This window comes from Zalophus californianus, chromosome 1 (assembly GCF_009762305.2).
Source record: "Zalophus californianus isolate mZalCal1 chromosome 1, mZalCal1.pri.v2, whole genome shotgun sequence".
Lineage (NCBI taxonomy): Eukaryota > Metazoa > Chordata > Mammalia > Carnivora > Otariidae > Zalophus > Zalophus californianus.
Window position 1 is genome coordinate 9,036,248 of NC_045595.1, and position 24,139 is coordinate 9,060,386.

Genomic DNA, 24,139 nt, shown 5'->3' on the forward strand with positions numbered 1-24,139 from the left:
ACACCCCAGATGTTGGAGCCTGCTATCAGGTGGGAGCCCAGAACAGCCGAAGCTCTGTTCCCGATGAGTGGGAGGGTTGGGGGCTGGGGCTTCTCGTTGGGTTGGTTTGAAATTGCCTGGATTGTGAGTTCGCAGGGCCTGAGCCCAGTGCCAGGAGGACCCCCTCCCAATCAGCCGCCAGCTGTCGACCATGGACCCTCTGCGGGGTGCTGTGTGGAGTTGGGCTGTGTTGTGGGGGGGAGGCTGCTGTGACCACAGTTGCTCCGGTGTGATGGGGCCGGCGGGGGGCGGGGGAAGTGACCCCCTCTGCGGGGTGAAATGGGACGGTCGGATCATCAGGCCACAGGAAGTACCTGAGGATGTACAGGAGACCCTCAGCAACCCCTGCTCTAGGACTGGCTGCTCTTTGATTGCTGCCCCACATGGGGGGGCGGGGTGGGGATCCAAGCTTCTACACCAGGGACCTCCACTGTTGTGCCCTGGGAACCTGGGTGGATGCTACGGACACATCATAGACACCTAGTCCACGGTCATATCCACACACAATAGGCAGTTACATAGTGACACAGATTCCTGGTCCCTCAGTCACACAGACCATATAGTCCCTGCACATGGAATTGTGCGTCTGCATATCATGTAGACGATGAACAGACACCCAATTCCCAGGCACAAAAACACAGCTATACGCTGCATTGGTTACACAATGATATGGTCACACAATCTCTCAGACATAGAATTCATAATCCCACAGACAGTTACCGCCACAATCACACACTGTTCCAGAAAAACACAGGAACACACAACCACTCACAAACACACGATGATGTAGTAATGCACACAGCTATACATCAGACACATCCGTGCATGGCACCATATAAAACCTACCACCTTACATATTCAGGCCCCCTGTCACGGTCACAGTTTGTAAGTGGTCACACAATTACACAGCTACCAATGCCCAACCATAGGGGGCACGGCCAGTCAAAGACAGACAATCCTGCCAACATAGAATCTAGCACTCTGATAGTGAAAAGCGCACAACCTTGCCCAGATGTAGACACATTACCACAGACCCACAATCAGAGTTGGTGCATCACAAACGTATCGCACAAAAAGGCAAAATATTATCATGTGCCACAAAGGGAGGGGGAAGCAAGTAATATAAAAGCCAGCTCAATGTACCCACTAAGATGGCCATGTAGAGAGAAATTGGAACCCCGTAAACTGCTGGTGGGAATGGAAAATGCAGCTACTGTGGAAAAGTCTGGTGATTCTTCCAAAAGTTAAACAATCCAAAAGTTGGAGAAGAGTTACCATATGACCCAGCAATTCCTCTCCTAGGTATATATCCCAAAGAATTGAAAACAGGTAGTCAGGGACGCCTGGGTGGCTCAGTTGGTGAAGCATCTGCCTTTGCCTCGGGTCATGATCTCTGGGTCCTGGGATTAAGCCCCGCATCACATCGGGCTCCTTGCTCAGTGGGGAGCCTGCTTCTCCCTCTGCCTGTCACTCCCCTGGCTTGTGCTCTCTCTGATAAATAAATAGATAAAATCTTAAAAAAAAAGAACAGACATAAAGATAAGTGGCTGCCAGGGGCAGGGGGAGGAGGAACGGGGAGTGGCTGCTAATGGGTACAAGGTCTCCTTTTGGAGTGATGGAAATGTTCTGGAATTAGATAGAGGTGGTAGTTGCACAACATCGTGAATGTGCTAAATTCCAGTGAATTGTTCACTTTAAAATCGTTCATTTATGGGGGCGCCTGGGTGGCTCAGTTGTTGAGTGTCTGCCTTTGGCTCGGGTCACGATCCCAGGGTCCTGGGATCGAGCCCCACATCGGACTCCCTGCTTGGCAGCAGGCCTGCTTTTCCCTCCTCAATTCCCCCTGCTTGTGTTCCCTCTCTCGCTGTCTCTCTCTCTGTCAAATAAATAAATAAAATCTTTAAAAAAATGGTTCATTTGTGTTATGTGAATTTTGCCTCAATAAAATAAAATGGCTGGAATTAGTGGGTTCCTGGAGAAGAAAGCAGAGTCTCTCTTGGAGAGAGATCTCCTTGGTTTGGGATGAGGCACTAAACAGGACTGTGTGGCTCTAAAATGGGAGGCAAGAAGGGGGGGGGGGAATTTGGCTGGAAGCATTTGTCCTCTAGGAGCCTGTGGCCAGGAGGGATAATGACTTCCCAGTGTGGCAAGGCCTGAAACTTAGTTTGGGTTTCCTGGTGTGGATACTGACATCACCCTCTGACACCCACACCAGCTTCAGGGTAGGGAGCTCTGGGAAAGGAAGGGGGTGGGGGAGAGAGGCCACTGGCTGCAGAAGGGAGGTGACCAGAAGAATGAGAGCCATGCAGAATCAGGGACATCTCAGGGTGGTGATGGAATCCCTACTGTGTGAGGAGGAGGGCTCAAACTGTTTCATATGGATGTTAAGGGCAAGAAGGGCCCAGAAAGTGGGAGAGTCTAGGGACACCCAGGTTCCAGGCACCTGGGGACAGGCAGGCCAGGGATCACACTCAGAACACAATCCCACCGTTACTCCCAGCACACTCATTCAGAGATGGTATGTGAGGTAGAACATGATATACACACAAATAGCTAGAATGTCGACGTGGGGAGACGTGTTCCTGGTGGGCAGGGAGGGGCCTGGCCTGGGAACCAGGCTCTGCATTTGGCCCATGGTAACCTTGAGCAAGATCATTCTGCTTTCTGGGCCTTACTTTCCCCACCTGGGAAAAGGCCATGTCATGCTAGATATGTGCCTTTTAGATACAGCGATGGTCAAGCACAGTGCACCCAGATTCAAATGCACATCACACAAATGCTCATCAAAGTGACTAGGTGAGAACAGCCACTCACTCAGGCATATACTCATATCGCACTCACAGTCCTGTCCAAGTGCACACAGACCAAATCACACTGACACATGGAGGTAGACAACCACACAGACATACACACAAATATCCAGTCATGTTGTCACAAAAATAATAGCCACACCTAGAGAGAAAACCATCACAACACAGAATCATTCATACAGACATACGATCGCACGGAATACCATTACACAAGCTTACAACTACACAGACAAGAAACCACAAAGACATTCAGGCACATAGCCACAGCCAGTGACAATGGCACACAACCGCCCACAGACAATCGCCCCACAACGTCGTAGGCACACCCACATACAGATACAGAGTCAGTCCCGCACAATCACAGACCTAGATGCAGGAAGCAACAGCGCACGGTAATCACTACAAGTCACACACACCGTCGCCCAGGGCTACGTGTGCTTCCTGGGACGGGCTGGCAGCTAGGTTGGGCTGAGATCGCCCACTGGAGCCCGCCTCTACCCCTGCTCCCCACAGCAGCCTTTAGAGGCGGCATCAAGGTCTGCCCTCCAGGCTCCCAGGACTCATTTTTCTTGTGCCTCAGTTTCCTCATTTAACTCCAAAATTCCTCCGTACACGGCCCCTGCAACTGACCAATCAAGCGTGGGCCAAGCCCCCTCCTAGGGCCAATCAGGACAGGAGCACAGCTGGCCAATTGGCTTGGCGCACTCACCTTCCGCCCCTTTCCTGTTCTGCTTCTTAAAGCCTCTAATATGCCTTCGCCTGGGCTCTCACGTCTTCACAGGCAAGGCTGCCGTGGCCCTTTTAAAAAGCAGAGCCGCGGAGGAGCCGGGTCTTAGCACACACCAATGAGAAGCCCCGTTCGGCATCCGCCCCTCCCACCCCCTCCAGAGGTCAAAAGTCTTACTGTGGACTGTACGGTGAGCCGGGAGGCGCTAGTTAAGCACCCGCGAGAGGGGCGAGAGGGGCGAGAGGGGCGAGAGGGGCGAGAGGGGCGAGAGGGGCGAGAGGGGCGAGAGGGGCGAGAGGGCCGAGAGGGCCGAGAGGGCCGAGAGGGCCGAGAGGGCCGAGAGACGCCAGGGCCCAGGCCCGCCGGTGGGAGCCATTCCGCTGTGACGCCCCTCCTCCTCCAGGTTGGCCGTGGTTGCTCCGCTTGCCCGCCAGCTGCCCAGATGGCCCTGAGAAGGGTCTCGGAGCGGCTGTTGAGCCGTGGACCAGGTCTGAGCTTCCTGCGCGGGTGGGGCTCGGCGGCGGCGCAAACTGGTCAGTGTCGGGTCGGGGGCAGGGTGGGGAGGGTGGAACTGGAGGCTCGGGGGACTTTTCCGGAGTGACTTTTCCGTCCTGTGTTTGCAGAAAAGGGCGGGAAGACACAGAAAGGAGCGACTAAGTGTAAGGATCCCTTCTTGCGCCAGGCGTCTGCGGCCCTTGTCCAACTGTCTGCCCAGAGTGGGCTCTGTCCCAGAATCCGAGGGCTGCCCTGGAGGGGAGGCAGGGCGTGGCCAGGGCCAGAGGTAGTGAGTTTCCCGGAGAAATGCCGTCTTGCCAGTGCTTTTTACTCCCCACATCCACCAGGAGCCAGTTGGGAGTCGCGGAGTGGGGCTGAGGATTCCAGGAGAGGAGGGTGCGGTGGTCGGGTGGGCTGGGCCGAGTCAAGCCCCCTCCCACTCTCTGCTCTCTGTCCCAGCCTCGCGTCCTGAATTTGACTGGAGAGACCCGCTGATGCTGGAGGGGCAGCTGACAGCGGATGAGATCCTCATCAGGGACACCTTCCGCACCTATTGCCAGGAGCGCCTCATGCCCCGAATCCTGCTGGCCAATCGCAACGAAGGTGCTCCGGCGGGCGGGTGGGCACCCTCCACTATGCACAGCAGCTCTCCCTGCTTTAGCTGGGTCCTGGGCCCCCTCTGTCCCTGGGATGGGGGCTCCAGTGGGCTAGGGCTGGGCCTGAGTTTGGGCATCTGTCTTTTCCAGTTTTTCACCGGGAGATCATCTCAGAAATGGGGGAGCTTGGTGTGCTGGGCCCCACCGTCAAAGGTAGGGACAGATTTATCTCCACACTCTGCAGTCCCCACTGTGTCCTGGAAAGCCCCTTCTTATCCCTGAGCCTGAGTTTCCCAGTCTGCAAAGTGAGGCTGTTAGTTATCCCTCCATCTGAAAGTAGCTGTGAGGAAAAATTAATAAACCTTCAAACTAGGGCCAGCTTGGTGCCCCCTCCTTGGGCACCCCTATATAGCTCTGTCTCTTGGGGCCCAGTAATCACACTGGTCCCAGCTGGGCAGGACTTTTCTCCCATTGCCCTATCTTCCCTCCACCTCCCCCCCGACCAGGGTATGGCTGTGCTGGAGTCTCGTCTGTGGCCTATGGGCTCCTAGCCCGAGAGCTGGAGCGGGTGGATAGCGGCTACAGGTCAGCAATGAGTGTCCAGTCTTCCCTTGTCATGCACCCCATCTACGCCTATGGCAGCAAGGAGCAGCAGCAGAAGTACCTGCCCCGGCTGGGTGAGCAGTTGCCTGTAGAGCCTGGTGGAAGGAAGACCGCCTCAGTGATCTAGAACTTAGGAATGGGACGGTCCCCAGAGCCTGCCTTCTGTCCCTACCTCAAGGATAGCCCCAATGGCCACCCAAATCCCCTGCCAGACCATGGGCCTCACCCCTACATCTGATCCTGACTGACCCCTCCCCAGGTCTCTCTTGACTGTGCCCACTTCTTACCACTATCATCTCCCTCCTGATTTGCTGTGTTCCCCCATCCCAGCCCAAAGTTTAAAGTCTTAATTTCTTGACTGGGTCCACAAGGCCCCTCATGAGTAGGCAGGCCTCTGACCATTCCACCTCATCTCTGGCTATTCTCTTGACTGCTCCTTCTCAGCCAGACTCAGCTACTTGGCGTTCTCCAAATGTACCACTGTGCCTTTGCACATCTGTACCCTCACAGGAACCACTCCTCTCCACCCTTCCTCCTCCTGCTTAACTCCTTTTCACTGCCTTCAAGACAGATTATCTCTTTCCTGACTCCTGTGGGGCCCCTCCCCATCATGGCATTGTTACTGTGGCCGGGGGGAGGGGTGCCCCCACACACCAACACCACCTGAGAGTGCCATGGGGACAGAGTTGGGTCTGCCTTTGGCCTGGCTTGACGGGGAGGCTGACAATTTCCATTTGAAGAGATGAGTGGGGGACAGGCAGACCTGTGACCCTGTCTTGTCCCTGCAGCCAAGGGGGAGCTCCTGGGCTGCTTTGGGCTCACAGAGCCCAACCATGGGAGTGACCCTGGCAGCATGGAGACCAGAGCCCGCCACAACCCATCCAACAGGAGCTACACCCTCAATGGGACCAAGACCTGGTGAGGGGTCTGGGTGTCTCAGGCAGGTGGGCAGGGGCAGGAGGGAGGTGGCCAGACTCTCACTGCCCATCCCTCCCCCCAGGATCACCAATTCACCTGTGGCTGACCTGTTTGTCGTATGGGCTCGGTGTGAAGACAGCTGCATTCGGGGCTTCCTGCTGGAGAAGGGGATGCGGGGCCTCTCAGCCCCCAAGATTGAGGGCAAGTTCTCCCTGCGGGCCTCGTCCACAGGCATGATCGTCATGGACAATGTGGAGGTGCCGGAGGAGAATGTGCTGCCTGATGTATCTGGTCTGGCGGTGAGCAGCGGCCACCTTGGGAACTGGTATCAGGTCACCTGCTGGTTCAACTTCCTTGGGCAGGCCCCATGCTGGGGACCCAGCTGTGGACCAGACACAGTCCCTGTGCTTGCAGAGCCCACACACAAGTGATTCTGAGAGCTTCTGCCTGGCTCACTGATGTTTGGAAATTGCCCCTTTGGGGTGACTATTTTCCTTATACTGGCTCTGCCAAGGACACATACAGGCTGAACCAGCTTAATCCTTTGATACACGTGCATCTTTCTGTCTCCTTACATCATTCCCTAGATCTGAGCATCCAACCCAGATCCCGGGCTGGGTAGAATTGTGTGTGCATGAGCTTTGGTGCCAGGACCTTGTGTGATTGAAATGGCTGCCCTGAATCCCTCGGTTTATAGTGACTGCACATCTGGGGAGGGGGCTTCCCCCTACGTAAGTTAGTTCTGCCCAGGGCTTCTCAGCTCCTGGGTGGGGCTGAGGCCTCTTTCTTGACCCTACAGGGGCCCTTCGGCTGCCTGAACAATGCCCGGTTTGGCATTGCCTGGGGCGTGCTCGGAGCTGCTGAATTCTGTTTGCACACGGCCCGGCAGTACACCCTGGATAGGTGTGTGGGGCTGCCATGAGATCTCTTGGGAGGTGTGGGGGGCACGGGCTCCATCCCTTACCCTACCTCCTCCCCTGCCTACCAGACTTAAGTTCCCCACTCAGTGAAATGGCCTGGGAAGTCCTAGAGCAGTGAGGGGTTGACTGCTCGGTGACATTGGTGATACTGAGCAGTGACAGGGCCAGGGTGAACTCAGTGAGGACTTGAGGCAGCCTGGGAAGGCTTCCTGGACTGGGGGGGTGAACATGTCCACACTTACCCTGAACTTGCCCACTTAGGATCCAGTTTGGCGCCCCACTGGCCAGGAACCAGCTGATTCAGAAGAAGCTGGCAGATATGCTCACTGAGATCGCGCTGGGCCTTCACGCTTGCCTGCAGCTTGGACGCTTGAAGGATCAAGACAAGTAGGGGCTGTGTGTTGGGGGAGCAGGGGGTAGGCAGCAAGGAGGGGACCCTGTGTCCCTCCTGGACGTGGTGGTGGCTGGTCCTGGGGAGAAAGGTCTTTTGTGCCTGGTGGCCCCTGGGGACCCGTCCCTTTCCCTCTTGGCCTTGATGGGACAGGACTGCCTGCCTATCCCTTACTGGGAGCTCAGTGTCTGCTGCTGTGACTATAACTTGGGGAATTTTCTCCCCTGGCTGGGTTTGCCCAGGGCTTAGGGATGCCTCGGGTCAGTTGTGATCCCATACTTGTGTGACGTTTCTCTGCTACTCCCAGGGCCACTCCGGAAATGGTCTCCCTGCTGAAGAGGAATAACTGTGGGAAGGCCCTGGATATCGCCCGCCAGGCCCGAGACATACTAGGGGGGAATGGGATTTCTGATGAGTATCACGTAATCCGGCATGCCATGAACCTGGAGGCTGTGAACACCTATGAAGGTAGGGGCTGGGTCTCTGGGGGGAGGAGTGTCACAGTGGCCTCAGCTGTCTAGAGAAGGGAGGGGACAGCACGCCTGAGTCCTGCTCCCAGCTGTCATCACTAGCAGTGTGACCTGGGGCAAGTCCCACCCGTGTTCTTCATCTGGAGTGGCTCACACAGGGACTGGGGAAGTGAAATGCTCTCAGCCCTTTCCCCCATGGTGATTGGGAGGAGGGGTGCTCCCCAGATTGCTTTACTATCTCCTCGGACATCCCCAGAGTGGGGCACAATGCCTAGTGAGCTGGTGGGTGCCAGGGAGCAAAAGCGCAGCTACACACAGGAATCACGACTCCATTTATGTTAAGAGAAAAAAGATAAATCATTGTCAGGCTGTGGTGTCTGCACCTGGCGACTGGTTGTAACTTGCATGGGGCCCAAAACACTTTCCTCATGGGAAAACAAACATGGAAAAAGACAATTAAAAAAAAAAAAAGTACAATCTTGTGTGAGCCAGGCAGAAATAGGGAGCGATGTAAAGGGGTACAAGTGCTCATCTTGGGGAGAAAGTGGGACCATGTTAGGCCTGAAGGGAAGTGTAGCAACCTGGGCAGAGACAGTGAAATAGCTTCTGTGTGCTATTCTGGATGGGACATTCCAGAAACAGCAAGAGGGAGGGCTGGGGTTGGGGGGATCCTACTGGTGTGGGAATGACCCTGAGGGCAAGCAGAGGGGGGGCCTTCAGGGAGTTTTATGCAGGGGAGGGATGGGGTCAGATGTGCACTTTGGGAAGTAAACATAATTATTTTGCTCCATAAAAGGGAGGTAATAATCTCGTCCACCCCGTTAAACTGAGGAAGAGCAAAGGAGAGCACTGAGGCTTGTAAAAATGTTACCCAGACTTGAGAGTGTGGGATGTGGGGTGGCGGCTTTAGGATGGGGGAGATCAGCTGGGACAAGCAATTTATCTGATGTTTGCTTTCCCATCCCTTCTGTAGGTAAGAAAGGGCCTGACATATTTCCACAGAGCTCATCAGCTTTCTCAGCCTCTGTGGGAAAGAAGCGTGAACGGGTTGAAAATCAAACGTTTAACCAACTGTGCAGGGTCGGGTGGGGTGAATCGGCCAAGTGTGGGGAGCACCAAAGCTGGGCCCATTGCCAGGGCTGGACTTGAAGTTTTGGGTCTAGCACAAGGATTCTAGGGGTATTTTTTTTTTTTTTTTTTTTTTTGCCAAGATGCATTACAGAACTGTGAAAAACAATTTTCTCGGCATGGCCCAAATGGTGGCCTCTTAGCTTTCTCTTGGTGGCTGTCACCAAGAGGGGACTCTCTCCCGGTAGCTCTCAGCATTCGCCATCTTTGTGGGCCTGTTCTTCTTCCAAAGTAGTAGCCTAGGGGGAGGAGGGACATGAAGATTGACTTTAAAGGGAGGTTGCGAGCTCTTCAGACTCCAAACCAACTCTGTATTTATCTCGTCCAGGCACTCATGACATTCATGCTCTGATCCTTGGAAGGGCAATCACAGGGATCCAGGCGTTCACGGCCAGCAAGTGAACATACTTCACCCAGGAGCCCAGATGGTCTCCAGCTCCTTCCCAGGGAAACGCTGTGCTCTGAGCTTACTCAGGGAGGTGGCAGATGGAGCCAACTTTTATAGTGGGAAGTGAGAGACACTGATTCTTAATTATCAAAATTTTCCCTTTGAAGTCATTCAAATGTGTTCCTTAAAAAGATGGGACTCTCTGTACCAAGTTTCTCAACCCACTTTTAACCGTGGACGGGGATGGATTCCACTTATCTTGGAACAGAAGCTTCTCTTGACAGGGGAGCAGGAAGAGGGAAGGAGAGTGACATGGAAGCAACCTCTGGTGTCTGACTGAGCAAATCCCCCACACACCAAGAGTTCACTGTGTGCCCTCTGACCCTCCCATCTTGAGGGTAAGTGCCTTATGCTGGATGTTGGAGCAGAATGAGAGTGAAAGAGAGAATAATAAAGTCTGCATATCTGACCCCAAGGTGTGGGCCACTTTTAATTGTAACCACCCACAAAGTCATTTCAGTCACAGGAAAAATGTGGTGACTGTGAGGTGACTGGGTATGTGGTAGGGATTTCCCCCTTAAGTGGTGTGGCCTGTGCCAGAGTCTTTGGCTCTGCTGTAATAACCCTGGATAGGCACTGACCAGGGCTTAGGGCTGTAGACACTGTCCTTTCTGTCACCACAGAGCTGACCACACAGTGGTGGGAAATAACAACTGTCTAGCTTCTTAGCTCAGACACACTGCCTCAGAGGGAGCCAGGGGCCACAGGTGAGGTGGCAAGAGCATCAAGGGTTTTGCAGTGATAGTGGCCCCTGTGGGGTTTAGGGCTGGGCGCAGTGCTAACGTCCTTGGTTTGTGTTGACATTTACTTTCGTCTTTGCCTTTCTCAGGTGGCACCCACATGCATGTGTTTAGTCATACCTCAGGCTGGATGCACAGGTCTTTGTACACGGTCTCCACGGTGTGGCACACTTGTTTGAGCTCTGTTTCCAAATTGCTGATCTTTGTCATTTTCTGGGTGAACTCTTGGAGCTTGTCCTGAATGATCTTGTTATGGTGATTATAAATCTGATACATCCTCTCCTCTAGCTTTTCTGTCAGGTCTGAAACCTTTTAAAAAATAAAGCGTGCTTTTAGAAAATCAAACAAGAGGCATCACAAGACATTTGTTTTAAGTGGCTTGCTAAGATTTCTGCAATTTATTTTATTTTTAAAGATTTTATTTATTTATTTGACAGACAGAAACACAGCGAGAGAGGGAACACAAGCAGGGGGAGTGAGAGAGGGAGAAGCAGGCTCCCCACCGAGCAGGGAGCCCGATGTGGGGCTTGATCCCAGGACCCTGGGATCATAACCTGAGCCGAAGGCAGACGCTTAACGACTGAGCCACCCAGGCGTCCCTGCAATTTATTTTATAAAAATGGTAAAGGGGCGCCTGGGTGGCTCAGATGGTTAAGCGTCTGCCTTCGGCTCAGGTCATGATCCCAGGGTCCTGGGATCGAGCCCCACGTCAGGCTCCTGGCTCAGCAGGGAGCCTGCTTCTCCCTCTCCCTCTGCCTCTCTCCCTGCTCATGCTTTCTCTTCTCTATCTCTGTGTCTCAAATGAATAAATAAAGTCCTTAAAAAAAATGGTAAAAACAATTCCAGTGACTGGAAGTGAAATTGCCTATATATTAATTTTATTTATTTATTTGACAGAGAGAGAGACAGCAAGAGAGGGAACACAAGCAGAGGGAGTGGGAGACGGAGAAGCAGGCTTCCCGCAGAGCAGGGAGCCCGATGTGGGGCTCGATCGCAGGACCCCAGGACCCTAATGGCTGAGCCACCCAGGCGCCACTTGATTTTTTTTTTTTTTTAAAGGAAGATGCAAAAGTATGTATATAGTACAGGCTCAGACAGGTTAGGAAGAAAATATGCAGTGGAAACCGGAAGAAAACATGTGACAAAGTAGCCTCTGGGTAGTGAGATCATAGGAATGTTTTCTATTTTTTCTGCTATGTATACTCTCCTCTACTTTCTAAGTTTTCTCTGAGGTACCAGGGTGTGTACTGGTAGGGATGGGAGGAGGGAGAAGGGAAAAAAGTTAGCCTGTCATTGAAAGATGCATAATATGTGTCCCATATGTGACCAACAAGCTGTCCCATTCATAGGATTCATTATGCATTCTGAAGAAACATCCAGGACCATCATTAATGTTGGACCTGAACATAATATCTGGCTTTGTTAGTAGACACTTTAAGGCCCAGCCATGTCAAGGAAACCCTACCCTCCCATCACGAACCATTCCACTTTTTTTTTTTTTTTGGAAAGATTTTTGTTTTTAAGTAACTACCACACCCCACGTGAGGCTCAAACTCACAACCCTGAGATCAAGAGTTGCATGCTCTACTGAATGAGTCAGCCGGGTCCCCCACAAACCAACTTCTGGAGGACAAATGGGTGTGACAATGCAGGCTATGCCTCAGCCCCTACTCCCATGGCCATCAGCCCTGGCATGAAATAAGAAGGGTGGGCTGCGGGTGCAGATGGACCCTTGTTCCTCATCCTGGCTCCTTCATTTGAGCAAATTATTTCCAAACCTTACTTTACCATCTATAAAATGGGTCTGATCTCTTGGCAGGACTGTTGTAAGGGGGAAATGAGGTACTATTTGCAGCTTGCTGAGCAACAGGCCTAGAGCCTCAAAGACGCTCAGCAGCAGCTCATTCCCTCCCCTTTTCACCCTTTACATAGGACTCCTTCCCCCTGACCTCTGGGGCTTTGCAGTGTGTGGGACAATCTGTCACCTTGATCTTGAGGCTGTCCCTGAAGTTGGTCATGAGTGCGTGGTCCTTCTGTCTGCTCTCGTTGATGTTTTCAATCAGCTCCTGGGCCCTCTTCTTCAGGTTGTCGATGCTTGACTCGAGAGAGGAAAAGTAGGATCCTGACTTCCCTTCTAGCATCATCAGCTGGCGGTTGGCACTGGAGGTGGCGATAGAGGGGCTAGAAACCTGACTTCTGAAAGTACAGGAAACTGAGGTCAACAGCAAACTCTCCCAAGAGTGCTGATCTGAATTAGCTCTATGGTGGGAGGGGAACCAGTGTGGTGTGTCTCCTGTAGGCGACGCTTGCTTATTTCATTCACACACTGCCCTGAGAAGGCAGGGACAGCATCTCCATTTTATAACTGAGGAAACAGACCCAGAGGTACAAACAAAATCCACCTAAAGTTCCAGAACAGAGGTATCTGCTGGACTCCAAAGCCCACTATCATGTTATTACACCAACTTGTTGCTTTGAAATGAGTGTCAGTTATACTGTTTATAGTATATCAACAACTATAGATTGGGGCAAAGATTACGTTAAGTGTAGAGCCTACTTTAAATAAAATATTTAAAAACAAAGAAGTGGAAATTGTGGGTAATGCAATGTGAATGAAACTTATGCAAAAAAAAGTTGTACTCTTATTAGCAGACCCCTTGGTGTTTTAAATTAAGATAAAATGTTTAAGGTACCTCTTCCTTCCTCCCTCCCTTCTTTCTTTCTTTTTTTTTTTTTTTTTTTTGTTCTGTATCTCTGCTTTATTTGATCTGTAAGCACTGTCTGTCAGGCATGGTGCTAAGCTGCACACCTTGTCTTGCTGCATCCTCATGACCATGCTTTGGGGTTGGTCCACTCAATCATCTTTACCTACCTCGTAGCTGAGAACGCAGAGTTGGTGTGTCACTCTCCCAGGGTCACTGGCCAATGTGTGATAGAGCTGGGTGTGGCACCCAGCTGGCCTGACTCCCCAGCCCATGTTCTGCTGCCCTGGGTCCTCAGTTTCTTTGCCCTCTGAGGTCCTTCTAGCTCTTAATGGCTGCGACTCAGAGGTGCCAACAGAACAGTTCCTGTATATACCAGTTCACAAGCAACCATAAAGTTGGCCAAGACCACAAGCCAGGCACTGATTACTTAGAAAATTACATCTTGATTTTTGGATGCTTTCTCCATAAAACTATTTTTCTTGGTGGTTTCCTGACTGCCTAAGCTCTTCCTTTTGGCTCAGGATACAAGCACAGTAAAACCCCTGAGCACAAGAGCCTGGGTGGCCAGAGTTTTTGCCTGCATGAAAGTTCTCAGGCCCAAGACTTCAGCTGTGTCCTGGCCCTTGAGTACTCCTTGCCAGATCGCTTCCTGCCTCTGTGGCTTTGTGCTTGCTCTCTGACTTGACCTGTGAGACCAAGCCCACACCAATGCCTCCCTTGAGAAGCTGTCCATGACCCTGTGCCTGTCTCTATCACTGCATGTGCTTGTCACAGCTTCTATCCCTATCTCCCCAGAAGGCTGTGTCCTGTTTATCTCTGAATTCCCAGCACTCACCACATAGTAAATCTTCCATTGTTTGTTGAATGAATGAAGAAGGATGCCTTCCATCTGATCTATTCCACCCTCCTCTGGCCTCATACAAAGCATGCAAGTTCATCAGCCTCCAAGGCAAGATACGTGTGTGTGTGTGTGTGTGTGTGTGTGTGTGTGTGTGTGTGTGTGTGTGTGTGTGTGCAAAGCATGCAAGTTCATCAGCCTCCAAGGCAAGATACGTGTGTGTGTGTGTGTGTGTGTGTGTGTGTGTGTGTGTGTGTGGTCAATGCATTTATCAAGACGGGAAAGTGTGTCTCTGAGGCAGATAATCTATAGCAAAGACTTACGTCAGCTAGAAAACAATAGACAAACTAAAGCCTTCCTGAGCATTCAGGACAGAGGTTCACTAAGGAGTTTATGGCCTCCTAGCTTGCGATTACTGCTTTCCTACAGGGAAGTGAGGCAGAAGGAGATTAATTCAGATCTGGGACATGTATTTTATTTTTTTTCCTTTTTTTTATGATTTTATTTTTAAGTAATCTCTACACCTGACTTGGGGCTCAAACTCACAACCTCGAGACCAAGAATCCCATGCTCTACTGACTGAGCCAGCCAGGCCCCCTCACTCCACACACTGACAGTTTAACATTCAGACTTCTGTAACATTTGGATGCATGTGAAAAAACACAAAGCGGATGGCTCTTGAAAAGACAGCCATGCTTTGCATGACGATAATGGAATTGTGGACATGGGTTCAAGAAAACCTGGTGTTTGACTTCCTTGAGACCTCAGCACTGACTGCCCTCCTGTTCAGCCTAAACCAGTGGGTCTATCACTACAGTCTTCAGCTGGGGGTCTCAGCCTGCTTCCCTTCACCCCTGTGTCACACCCACACCAAAACCCCACCCTGGCTCTCCATAACCAAGCGTTATATCTTTTCTTAAACTTAGGAACGTGAACGACACTGGAGGAAATAATGATCCTGTGAACAGGGTCACTGCAGGGTCTAGCTCTCTAGCCTCTGGGGGGTCCTCAAGGTCACTGGGCATCCTGTCTGTGCTCTGGTCACCTCCTTCTCTCATTCTTACCAGCCATTCCAAACCTTCATAATTCTGTCCCTGACCGCACACTTGCCTCCCCTCACCCTGAGGAGATACAGAAATAGTGCAAGCCAGTAACTTCCTCCACTGCCCCCCCCAACAAATGGATCCACAACCACCCTTCCTCTTTCCAAACTCCCTATTTGGCAGGCAGGAAAAGGGTCCCATGCCTCTGTGGGGCTCCCAATCCCATTCCCCTCTGTACCTCACCCTCTTCTTGTACCTTTGACCTCTCCCTTAGGCTGACCCATTCCGGGACATGTCATCCCCAGTCTTACGTTTCAAAACAGCACACATATAGACACCCCTCCCCTCAAACACCAGGTATCCCTCAGCCAGCCTCCTCCCTCTTTCCTCCCCTTCACAGCCATGTAGCTCTTCTAGAAAGAGCTGCTGGCACTTTCTGAGCACGTTTTCTCACCTCTCACTCTCTGCCCACTGGTTCCTACCCCAGTTCTCAAATGAAGTGTCTCCTGCCAAGGTCCCCAGTTGCACCTGGCAGACCGTAATTCCCTTGACCTACTGGCTGCAGCTGGTGCTACTGACCACCCTTCCCTGCCGTTCCCAACAGGTCGGCTCTGTTGCTTGGCCTCGCTCTCTTCTCTTCACACCATTGTTCACCCCATCGTTCACACCCTTGCTCTGAAGCCAGGACCCCCAAACCTCTTCCCTACTGGCCTTTCCTGCAAACCCCCACCCACCACCTCACAATGTATAACCTGTCATTCCCCTAAGGCACCCTTGTAGCCAGTCCTTTTTCCTGCCTATATCCTGCCTCTTCTAGAAAGTCTTCCCTGGCTGAGTTACATGCACACAGCACCTACAGCGTAAGGGCCTGCACCTCAGCCTCCCCATGTAGTCTCTGGGAGGACTGGGCCATGTGTCACTCATCTTCATGTCCATAATACCTACGCCTCATGATAGGAGTAATAAAGGGGCATGGAATAAATGAATGAATGACTAGCAAGGACTTTCAATACCATCCACCTTCCACAACCCCCAAGTTCATCCTCTGCCCACACCTGTCTCCTGAGCTCCCAACAATGTATCTGACTGCCTCCAGGCCCTCTCCACTTGGCTGTCCCAGAGGCATCTCAAACTCCAAATGGGCATACCGACATCGCCATACTCCTTCCCCTTCTGTGAATGACACCAAAAGCCACCTGGTCCCCATGCCAGAAACTTAACAGTCAGCCTGGAGTCCAGCTTCTCTCTGTCCTCCACATCCTGTCAGAAAATCCTCCCTTCCACCCCCTTAGTCTCTCCCAAACCTATCATCTCCTCTCTACCTAATCATTTGCAACTCCACACCTATCATTTCTCACCTGGTCTCTAGGGACCTTCGAAACTGCAATCTGATGTCCTACTGCTTGACAGCCTGAGAGCCCCACCTGCCACAGGATCAAGTAAATTCCCTCGCCCAGCACACAAGGCCTTCCAGGGCCCTGGCTGCCACCTTCCCTTTCCACCCTCCACTCTGAGCAGTTTGGAACATTTCACATCACCAAACTCATCAGCCATTGCCTGAAATGACTTTCCCTTCCTGCAACTTCACCATTTGGAGTTTCTGCTAGTGCACCCCCACAGCACCTCCACTTACTAATCACAACACTGCCACGGTTTACACACATTGGTTCCTTCCAGGACACTGCACGCTTAGGGTGGGGACGGCATTCTATGCATCCCAAAGGCGCACAGATATTCACTGAATATGTAAAGGAATGAACATCTTCCAGAGCCATGCATAACATTTCCACTCACAAAACCTCCTTGTACCCACAGTTGCTTTGTCCCAACTGTGCAAGGATCTGAATTTAAAATCAATGATAAAAACAGGTGCTTCTTTTTAATGCAATTGCTAACAACCTGCTTGTGCTGCTAACAGTTCAAAGTCGCTCCTTCCTCAGGCTCCAGGGATGAGGATGGAATGGTTTTCATGGCAGCTACGAAAATGGTGAAAAATCACTTGAATTCATCTCATTCAAATTTTGTTGTGGTACAAGAGCCTGCATCAGATGTCTGCAGAGAGCTTCTTGATTTTTTCCAACCTCTCCTTTGGGGATTTCTTTCTTTCCATTTCATTTCTCTTAATACTCAGCAGCTGCATATTCATCAGGATGCTAATGAATCATAGGCTTCCCTGGGCCTGCATTCACCAATTAACTTTAATAAACAAAATGCACGATGTCCTCTTCACTGGTTTCCTCCATTCCCAGGCCTGCTTCTGTTGCCCAACCCTGGATGGGGGCCAGCTAATGGAAGTAGGCCCAACAAAGCAGGCTGGGTGTGCATGGCCCCACGGAGGGGTCCGGCAGGGGGGCTTTGGGGTGGGGGCTGTGAACACTTCACCATGCTCATCTATTATAGTCTATCCTTCTAAGGAGTCCCTAATTCAGCTGCGAGGATTAGGACATAGTTTCCGAGCAGGGCCCATGCTGGCAGGGGGCCCGGGTACGGTGAGGAAATGGGTCTAAGTGAAGAGACCATCTGTTCACTCCAGGTAAAGCTGTGATTGGCAGGCGTATGAGCCAGAGCCGCCCGCTGATGGGGCCCTCCCTCCGTGGCCTCTAACAGATAGACAAGTAAACAAGCCGCCAGCCACTCATGACCACCGCAGGCGGCAGTCCCAGGAGGGGAGACAAGCTAATCAAACATTCAAGGAGGAACACAACAGAATCTCTGGTGCTTGGGCGAAATGAGGTTTTGCTGAAGTACAGCCAGGAAGGGGGAAGGGGAAGGTTTGAATCAAAGCTACTGAGCCCGTTCCTCACCCTCTGCTTTTCTTTCCCGAAATGCGTTCATATTTTAATCATGTCGCGGAGTATCTGCTGCTGGATCTATTAATTGGCCCTTGCACTGGTTCTAATCCATCTGTTTTTTTCCGGCCCAAAGCTCTAGTGGAACTCCTTGAAGTCTTTAATATGCAATTGTCTATGTCTCTTTGCCACTTATATCCAGGTCTAAACACCCTATTTGCAGGAAGATGGTATCAAACAAATGACTGCAGTCATTTCCTTCTTTTTTCTGGTCTCCAATTGATAGTACACACCTAGAAACCATTCCACCTTGTAGTCTGCTCTACAACTGAGGAATCTGGAGGTCGGGGGAAGCTGGCTTTATACCTTGAGTCCTCAGGGCCCTGTCCTGAGCCTGGCCTTGTCTCACTCCTTCCCCAGGTGAGCGCATTCACCCCACAGCTGCCACTGAAACGGTGGCTCCCATGGTGCCATCTCCAGCCCCTTGTCCCACCCTGAGTTCCAGGTCAGCAAGTCCAACTATATGCTGGACATGTTCATGTGCGTGTCCCCAGTCACCGCAAGCTCAATAAGGGCAAAATGGAACTCGTGTTCTTGCCTCTGCCACGGAAACCATTACTTGCTGGAAACCAGTCCAAAGGGGGGATAAAGCGGTGTGCTAGTAAACATTTAGCAAGTGGCTCTCCGTGGGGGAGAAAAAAGGCCTAATTTGTAGTGTTTGCCAATTTCCATGGTGCAAACTCCCACTCTAGCCAATTTCAAGCTACCAACATAAAATGGCTAAATGCTATATTGGGAAGAGATGTGTAGAACTGGCTCTTGTGAGCTAGGAGGAGCCCGCTCCAGCACAACACAGCAGGGGTATCCCCGCTGCCAATCACAATGCCTGACACGATGGCGTTTTCCCTGTTTGGTAGCACACTAGCCGGGAGAGATCCTCGGTTCATCCCCTTCCTCATGCCTCACTAAATGATCCCCACCCCCATGAGAGTTTCTCTCTGTCTGCTCTGCTAGATGCTACCCCCACAGGAGCCTCCCACCTGATCTTCCCACATCCACTCATGCCCGCTCCCACCCATTCTCCACAAAGCAGCCAGTGTCTTTTAAAAACAGGAACCAGAACATGGCACTTCTCTGACACAGTGATTTCCCTCCTAGGTATCTACCCAAAAGAAATGAAAATGTATGTCTCTGCCAAAATTCATACAAGGATATTTGCAGCAGCATTACTCACAAGAACCAAAATGCAGCAACAACTCAAATGTCCATCAGCCAACGAATGGCTAAGTAAAACATGGTGCGTTCATAATATAGAATATTATTCAGCCATATAGAGTAATGGAGTTCTGATACATGTTACAGTGTGGATAAATCCTGAAGACCTTATGCTCAGTGAAAGAAGCCAGTCACAAAGGACCACATAAGTGTATGATTCTGCTTATATGAAATGTCCAGCAGAAGCAAATGCATGGAGACAGAAAGTAGTGGTTACCAGGGGCTGGGGAAGAGGCAGACACCATGCAGACACGGGGGATGGTGGTTAGGGGTGCAAGGTTTCTTTTTGGAGCAATGAAATGTTATAAAGTTGACTGTGGTGATGGTTGCACAGCTCTTTGAATGTACTAAAAATAGTTGAATTACACATTTTAGGTTGGTGAATTGTATAGTATGTGAATTATATCTCAAGCTATTACCAAAAAAAGTCCTCTTAATAAAGTCCATAGCTGACAAAACGCCCCGTGACCTGGCCTCTGCCAAGCCGTCCAGTGCTCCTCTTGCACTCACAACCACACCCCAGCCACACGGGCCTGCCTTCAGCTCCCTGAGCCAGAGGGCCTTCCCATAAACTCTTCTCAGCCCCTCCTCCCACCCCCATGGCCACTCAACATCCATTCTCCCTTACCTTTTGATTTAGCATTGCTTCTTCAAGGGCGCTGTCTCTGGCTCCCGATTTGGGGGCTGGCTGCCCCCAGGGGAAACGTTTTCCCAGCACCCCAATCTCTTCTGTGTCAGCACTTAGTATCTGCCTCTCGGTCAGATGGAAGCACTGGGAGGGTATGGGTGTCCCGTGGACTCAGGGTATCCCTCTGCATCCAATCACAATGCTGATATGCTGATCTTATGACTGTTTTGTGAGCACACCAAGCTTATTCATACCTCAGAGACTTCTACTCTGCCTGGCATATCTGGGCCCCCCGATACTTCCTGGCTGCCCTTTGTCATGTAACCTCCTTAGAGCTCTTCTCTAACTACTCTAAACTCCCTATCATTCTAGTTGCTCCACACTGTTTTGTTTCTTCACAGCACTTGCCACCAGTTGAAATCACATTATTTTATTGTTATTATTATTGTCTATCTCTCTTTTTCAGAAAGTCAGCTTGGCAATAGACCCAGAATAGCCAACACAATATTGAAGTAGAAGAACAAAGTTGGAGGACTGATGTTCCTTGACCTCAAGACTGACTATAAAGCTGCAGTGATCCAGATGGTGTGGTACTGGTATAGGAATAGGTAACAGATCAATGGAACAGAATAGAGAGCCCAGAAATAGGCCCACACGTATATAGTCAACAGTTCTTTGACAAAAGAGCAAAGAAATTCAATGGAGAAAGGAGTCTTTTCAACAAATGGTGCTGAAATAACTGGACAGCCATGGACAGAAGAATGAGACACAGACCTCATACTTTCACACAAACTAACTCAAAATGTAGCACAGACCTAAATGTCAAACACAAAGCTATCAAACTCCTGGAAGATATCATAGGAAAAAGATCTAGAGGACCATCTTAGATGTAATATCAACAGAAAACATTGGTAAGTTGGACTTCATTAAAATTAAAAACTTCTGGGCGCCTGGGTGGCTCAGTTGGCTAAGCAACTGCCTTTGGCTCAGGTCATGATCCTGGAGTCCCGGGATCGAGTCCACATCAGGCTCACTGCTCAGCAGGGAGTCTGCTTCTCCCTCTGACCCTCCCCTCTCTCATGTGCTCTCTCTCTCTCTCATTCTCACTGTCTCAGATAAATAAGTTAATAAAATCTTTAAAAAAAAATTAAAAACTTCTGCTCTGCAAAACACTCTCAACAGAATGAAAAGATATGCCACAAACTGGGAGGAAATCTTTGTGAAACACATGCCTGATAAAGTACAAGTATTTAAAATATACAAAGAACTCTTAAAAACAATAAGGAAACAAACAACCTGATTAAAGAAGGGGCAAAAAATCTGGACATCTCCCCAGAAAAGACATACAGATGACAAATAGGCATATGAAAAGATGTGTAACTTCTTATCTCTCCAGGAAACAGCAAATCAACACAACGAGATACTACTACACACTTGTTAAAATGGTGAAAATCCAAAACACTGATAACATCAAGTGCTGACAAGGATGTGGAGCAACAGGAACTCTCTTTCATTGATGACAGGCACAGCCACTTTGGAAGACAGTTTGGCAGTTTCTTACAAAACTACATATATTCTTATCACATGATCAAGCCATGGCGCTCCTCGGTATTTATCCAAAGGAACTGAAAACTTGCGTCTGCACAAAGACCTGCACATGAATGTTTATAGCAGCTTTATTCAGAATTGCCAAAACCTGGAAGCAACCAAGACGTCCTGCAGTAGGTGAGTGGATAAACAAACTGTGGGACATCCAGACAATGGAATATTATTCAGCACTAAAAAGAAATGAGCTATCAAGCCATGAAAAGATACAGAGGAACCTTAAGTGCATACTGCTAAGTGAAAGAAAGAAAGCTCCAAGAGAGCAGAAATTCTGATTTGTTCACTGCTGCATGCTCATCATCATTGTCTGGCCAAAGCAGACCCTCAAGAAATATATGGTGAATAAATAAATGTATGAGACAAAAACTTTTTTTGTCATCCTTGATGCTGCTCTTTCAACTCCAACAACTAATCCATTTTTAGCAACTTCTATCAGTTCTACCTTCTTAAATATGCCCAGAATCTGACTTCTCATCACCTCAATAGATCCACCATGGGCCAAATTGGAGTCATCTTGCACCTAGATGATTCCAATTGCCTCCTCACTAGTCTCCCAGCTTCTAAACTCCTGCCCTCAACAATCTATTCGCTACATGGAAGCCAGAGGGAGGCTTTTAATACCTTAGTCCAGAGGACTTCAAATTTCCATAAAGGGCCAGATAGTAAATCTTTTCAGCTTTGTGGGTTCTGTAGTCTCAGTTGCAAAAACTTGACTCTACAGAAGCAGCCACAGACAAGCGTAGCTACATTCCAATAAAACTTTATTAACAATAGTCCTTGCCATGTCACTCTATTCCAAACCTTCTCATGGGTAATTAACACCCAAAGTCCCACCACCTGCCTGACTGTATCTCTTACTATCACCCTCTTTGGCTCCTCCAGCACAGTCCTCCTCCCAGACTTTGTAGGTGCTGTTCCTCTGTCTAGAGCATAGTTCTGCCTCATGGTTCACTCGTCACCTCCTCCACGAAGGCTTCCCTAACCCTCTGATCCAAACTGGCACTCTCTCCCTATTCCACCCCGGCCCCCACCACTGGCCCCCACACTGCATTAGTGTCTCCTGACTACTATATATTCCCGGGTTTACAGTCTGTCTCCTCCTCTAGAGTGTCAGCTCACTGCTGTGTCCTAGTACTTGGAACCATGCCACGCACATGGCAGATGCCTGACCAGTACGCGGAGCAAATGCACCCACAGCAGACACTGGCAGGGTCTCGTGGAAGAACCGGGTGAACGAGAAGGACCCAGGGGTCTGTGTGGACCCGTCCTGCAGGGTGCTTCCTCACCTAGCCGACCCCCGACCAGCTTCGTCTTCGCGGCTCTCCTCGCACTGCTGCCGTTCCTTGCTCTCCCCCAGCGGCTGCAGCTCCTGGTCCTTGCATTCTACGTGGGGCATGTCCACCTGTGAGCACAGCCAGCGCTTGAGAGGCCAGAGGGGTAAGGGCGAGAAGGGGTCAGATCCCCTCCTACCGCCCCTTTGGCCCCGCGCACCTCCGTGTGCCGCTCCGAAAGGCCGGGGACACCCAGGAGAGGCGCGCGGGGCTAGGGACGGGCACCACGAGGTCGGGGACGTGCGGTGGGAGGGCCTGCGCCTGGAGCGCTGGAGTACAGAGGCGGGGAGACCTGGAGGGGCTGGGGTGAGGGCAGAGGCGCCGGGAGGGGTGCTGGGCTCCTAACTGGCGTGTGCGGCGGCTCGAGTCCTCCGAGGAAGGAGAAGAGGTAGGAGAAAAAGAAGATAGGAAAAGGGTGCGGCGCATGGATGTCGGAGCCTTTGTCTACCCTGCTCCTGCCACGAGCCATGCGTGGGAGTCCGTCCTTCTGGCCCGGGCTGTCAGCGTGTCAGTCACACAGTCCCGTCCGTCAGTCGGGGCCTGGTCAGTCAGTCAGGAAATCGGGACCCGGCCAGGCGATGGGTGGCGCCGATGGCAGGAGACAAGCGGCTGGGTTAGGGTCCACCAGGGAAGCCCGAGATCGCGGCGGTTCCCCGCCCGCCACCCGCCACCCGCCACCCGCCTCGCTAAGGAAAACAAGCGCCGCTTACTCCCTGTCGCTCCATCCTGCCTTTTCCCGCCTTCTCCCTCGAGCACTCTGCGCACGCTCTGGCCCCGCCCTCCGGCTCGCACGGCCCCCGCGCACGTGCTGCATCACGTGCTCCTGGGTCCGCCTCTTTTTGAGAATTTGCTCGCGCAGCGGGTAGGAGTTGGCCGTTAACCGGCGGTTGGGCTGTCCTAGAGGTTGCGCGCGCAGCCGGCGCCGCCCGGAGGAGGGGGTGGTCTGTGTGCGTGTGCGTGCCCATGTGGGGGTTTCCCGGGCCAGGCGTGGGTTGGGGGAATCGAGCCGTCTTTGCGTTAATTCTTAGATTTCAGTTCGTCTGCGCTGAGCCCCAAGAAGTCCTTGCAATAAAAAATCCTGACCGTTGCTGTTCTTGATTATGACCTGTTGTCTTCAGAGAAAAAACTTCTGCAGTATCACCTTGAATCAGTTACTTGTGCGCTCTAAACCTGGTAGCTCCTTAAAAGCATGGCGGGTCTGGCCTTTAGAGTTGGGCCCATATCCCTTACTAATAGTAGTAATAACAGTAATGCCTCAATAGTAACAATAATAATTGTCACCTGAGGAAGCACAGACTGGGAGAAGATATTGCTCAACATATATCTGAGAACTTAACAGCCAGCATTTACAAAGAACTCTTACAACTCAATAATAAAACAACCCAACTTAAAAATGGGCAAAAGATTTGAATAGGCGTGTGCCAAAGTCCTGAGGTGGGAGCACACTTAGTGTGCTTGAGGAGAAGCCAGGCCTGGTGGGGAGAACAGGGAATGGGGGTAGCTGTGGTTGTGAAGGATCAAAGTTGGGCAGGGGCTGGGCTGGGCTGGGGGCCAAAGCAAGAAGTTGGGGTTTTGCTCCAATTCACTGGTCAGTGTCCATGTGGGAGAGGCAGCAGGAATCCTGTGCAGGACTCTGTCGC

The 24,139-nt window shown here is 51.1% G+C and overlaps 2 protein-coding genes across 13 annotated transcripts; one reads left to right on the forward strand and one right to left on the reverse strand.

The window, feature by feature from the left end:
• Positions 1-3,634: 3,634 nt before the first annotated feature.
• Positions 3,635-21,544, forward strand: GCDH (glutaryl-CoA dehydrogenase). Of its 5 annotated transcripts, XR_003518382.2 has the most exons (14): positions 3,635-3,766; positions 3,980-4,109; positions 4,200-4,235; positions 4,531-4,674; positions 4,818-4,880; positions 5,174-5,344; positions 6,059-6,188; positions 6,271-6,487; positions 6,988-7,091; positions 7,370-7,495; positions 7,807-7,967; positions 18,819-18,957; positions 20,030-20,474; positions 20,960-21,544. XR_003518382.2 is itself a non-coding variant. In XM_027585934.2 (13 exons), coding segments are annotated over exons 1-13 (1,494 nt in total). In that variant the 5' UTR covers positions 3,635-3,694; the 3' UTR covers positions 20,031-20,571. The 5 variants fall into 5 exon arrangements, 4 of the variants coding, with proteins under 4 accessions (XP_027441735.1, XP_027441736.1, XP_027441738.1 ...); XM_027585934.2 differs by lacking the exon at positions 20,960-21,544 and having other exon boundaries at positions 20,030-20,571; XM_027585935.2 differs by lacking the exons at positions 4,200-4,235; positions 20,960-21,544.
• On the reverse strand, positions 9,152-23,279 carry SYCE2 (synaptonemal complex central element protein 2). Of its 8 annotated transcripts, none has more exons than XM_027585945.1 (5): positions 23,210-23,279; positions 22,455-22,570; positions 12,271-12,445; positions 10,406-10,594; positions 9,152-9,336 (listed from the first exon to the last, which is right to left on the reverse strand). In XM_027585945.1, the coding sequence occupies exons 1-5, from the start codon at positions 23,222-23,224 to the stop codon at positions 9,289-9,291; spliced, it is 543 nt and encodes a 180-aa protein (XP_027441746.1). In that variant the 5' UTR covers positions 23,225-23,279; the 3' UTR covers positions 9,152-9,288. The 8 variants fall into 8 exon arrangements, with proteins under 8 accessions (XP_027441746.1, XP_027441744.1, XP_027441743.1 ...); XM_027585943.1 differs by having other exon boundaries at positions 12,271-12,478; XM_027585942.1 differs by having other exon boundaries at positions 12,271-12,481.
• Between the last annotated feature and the right edge of the window lie 860 nt (positions 23,280-24,139).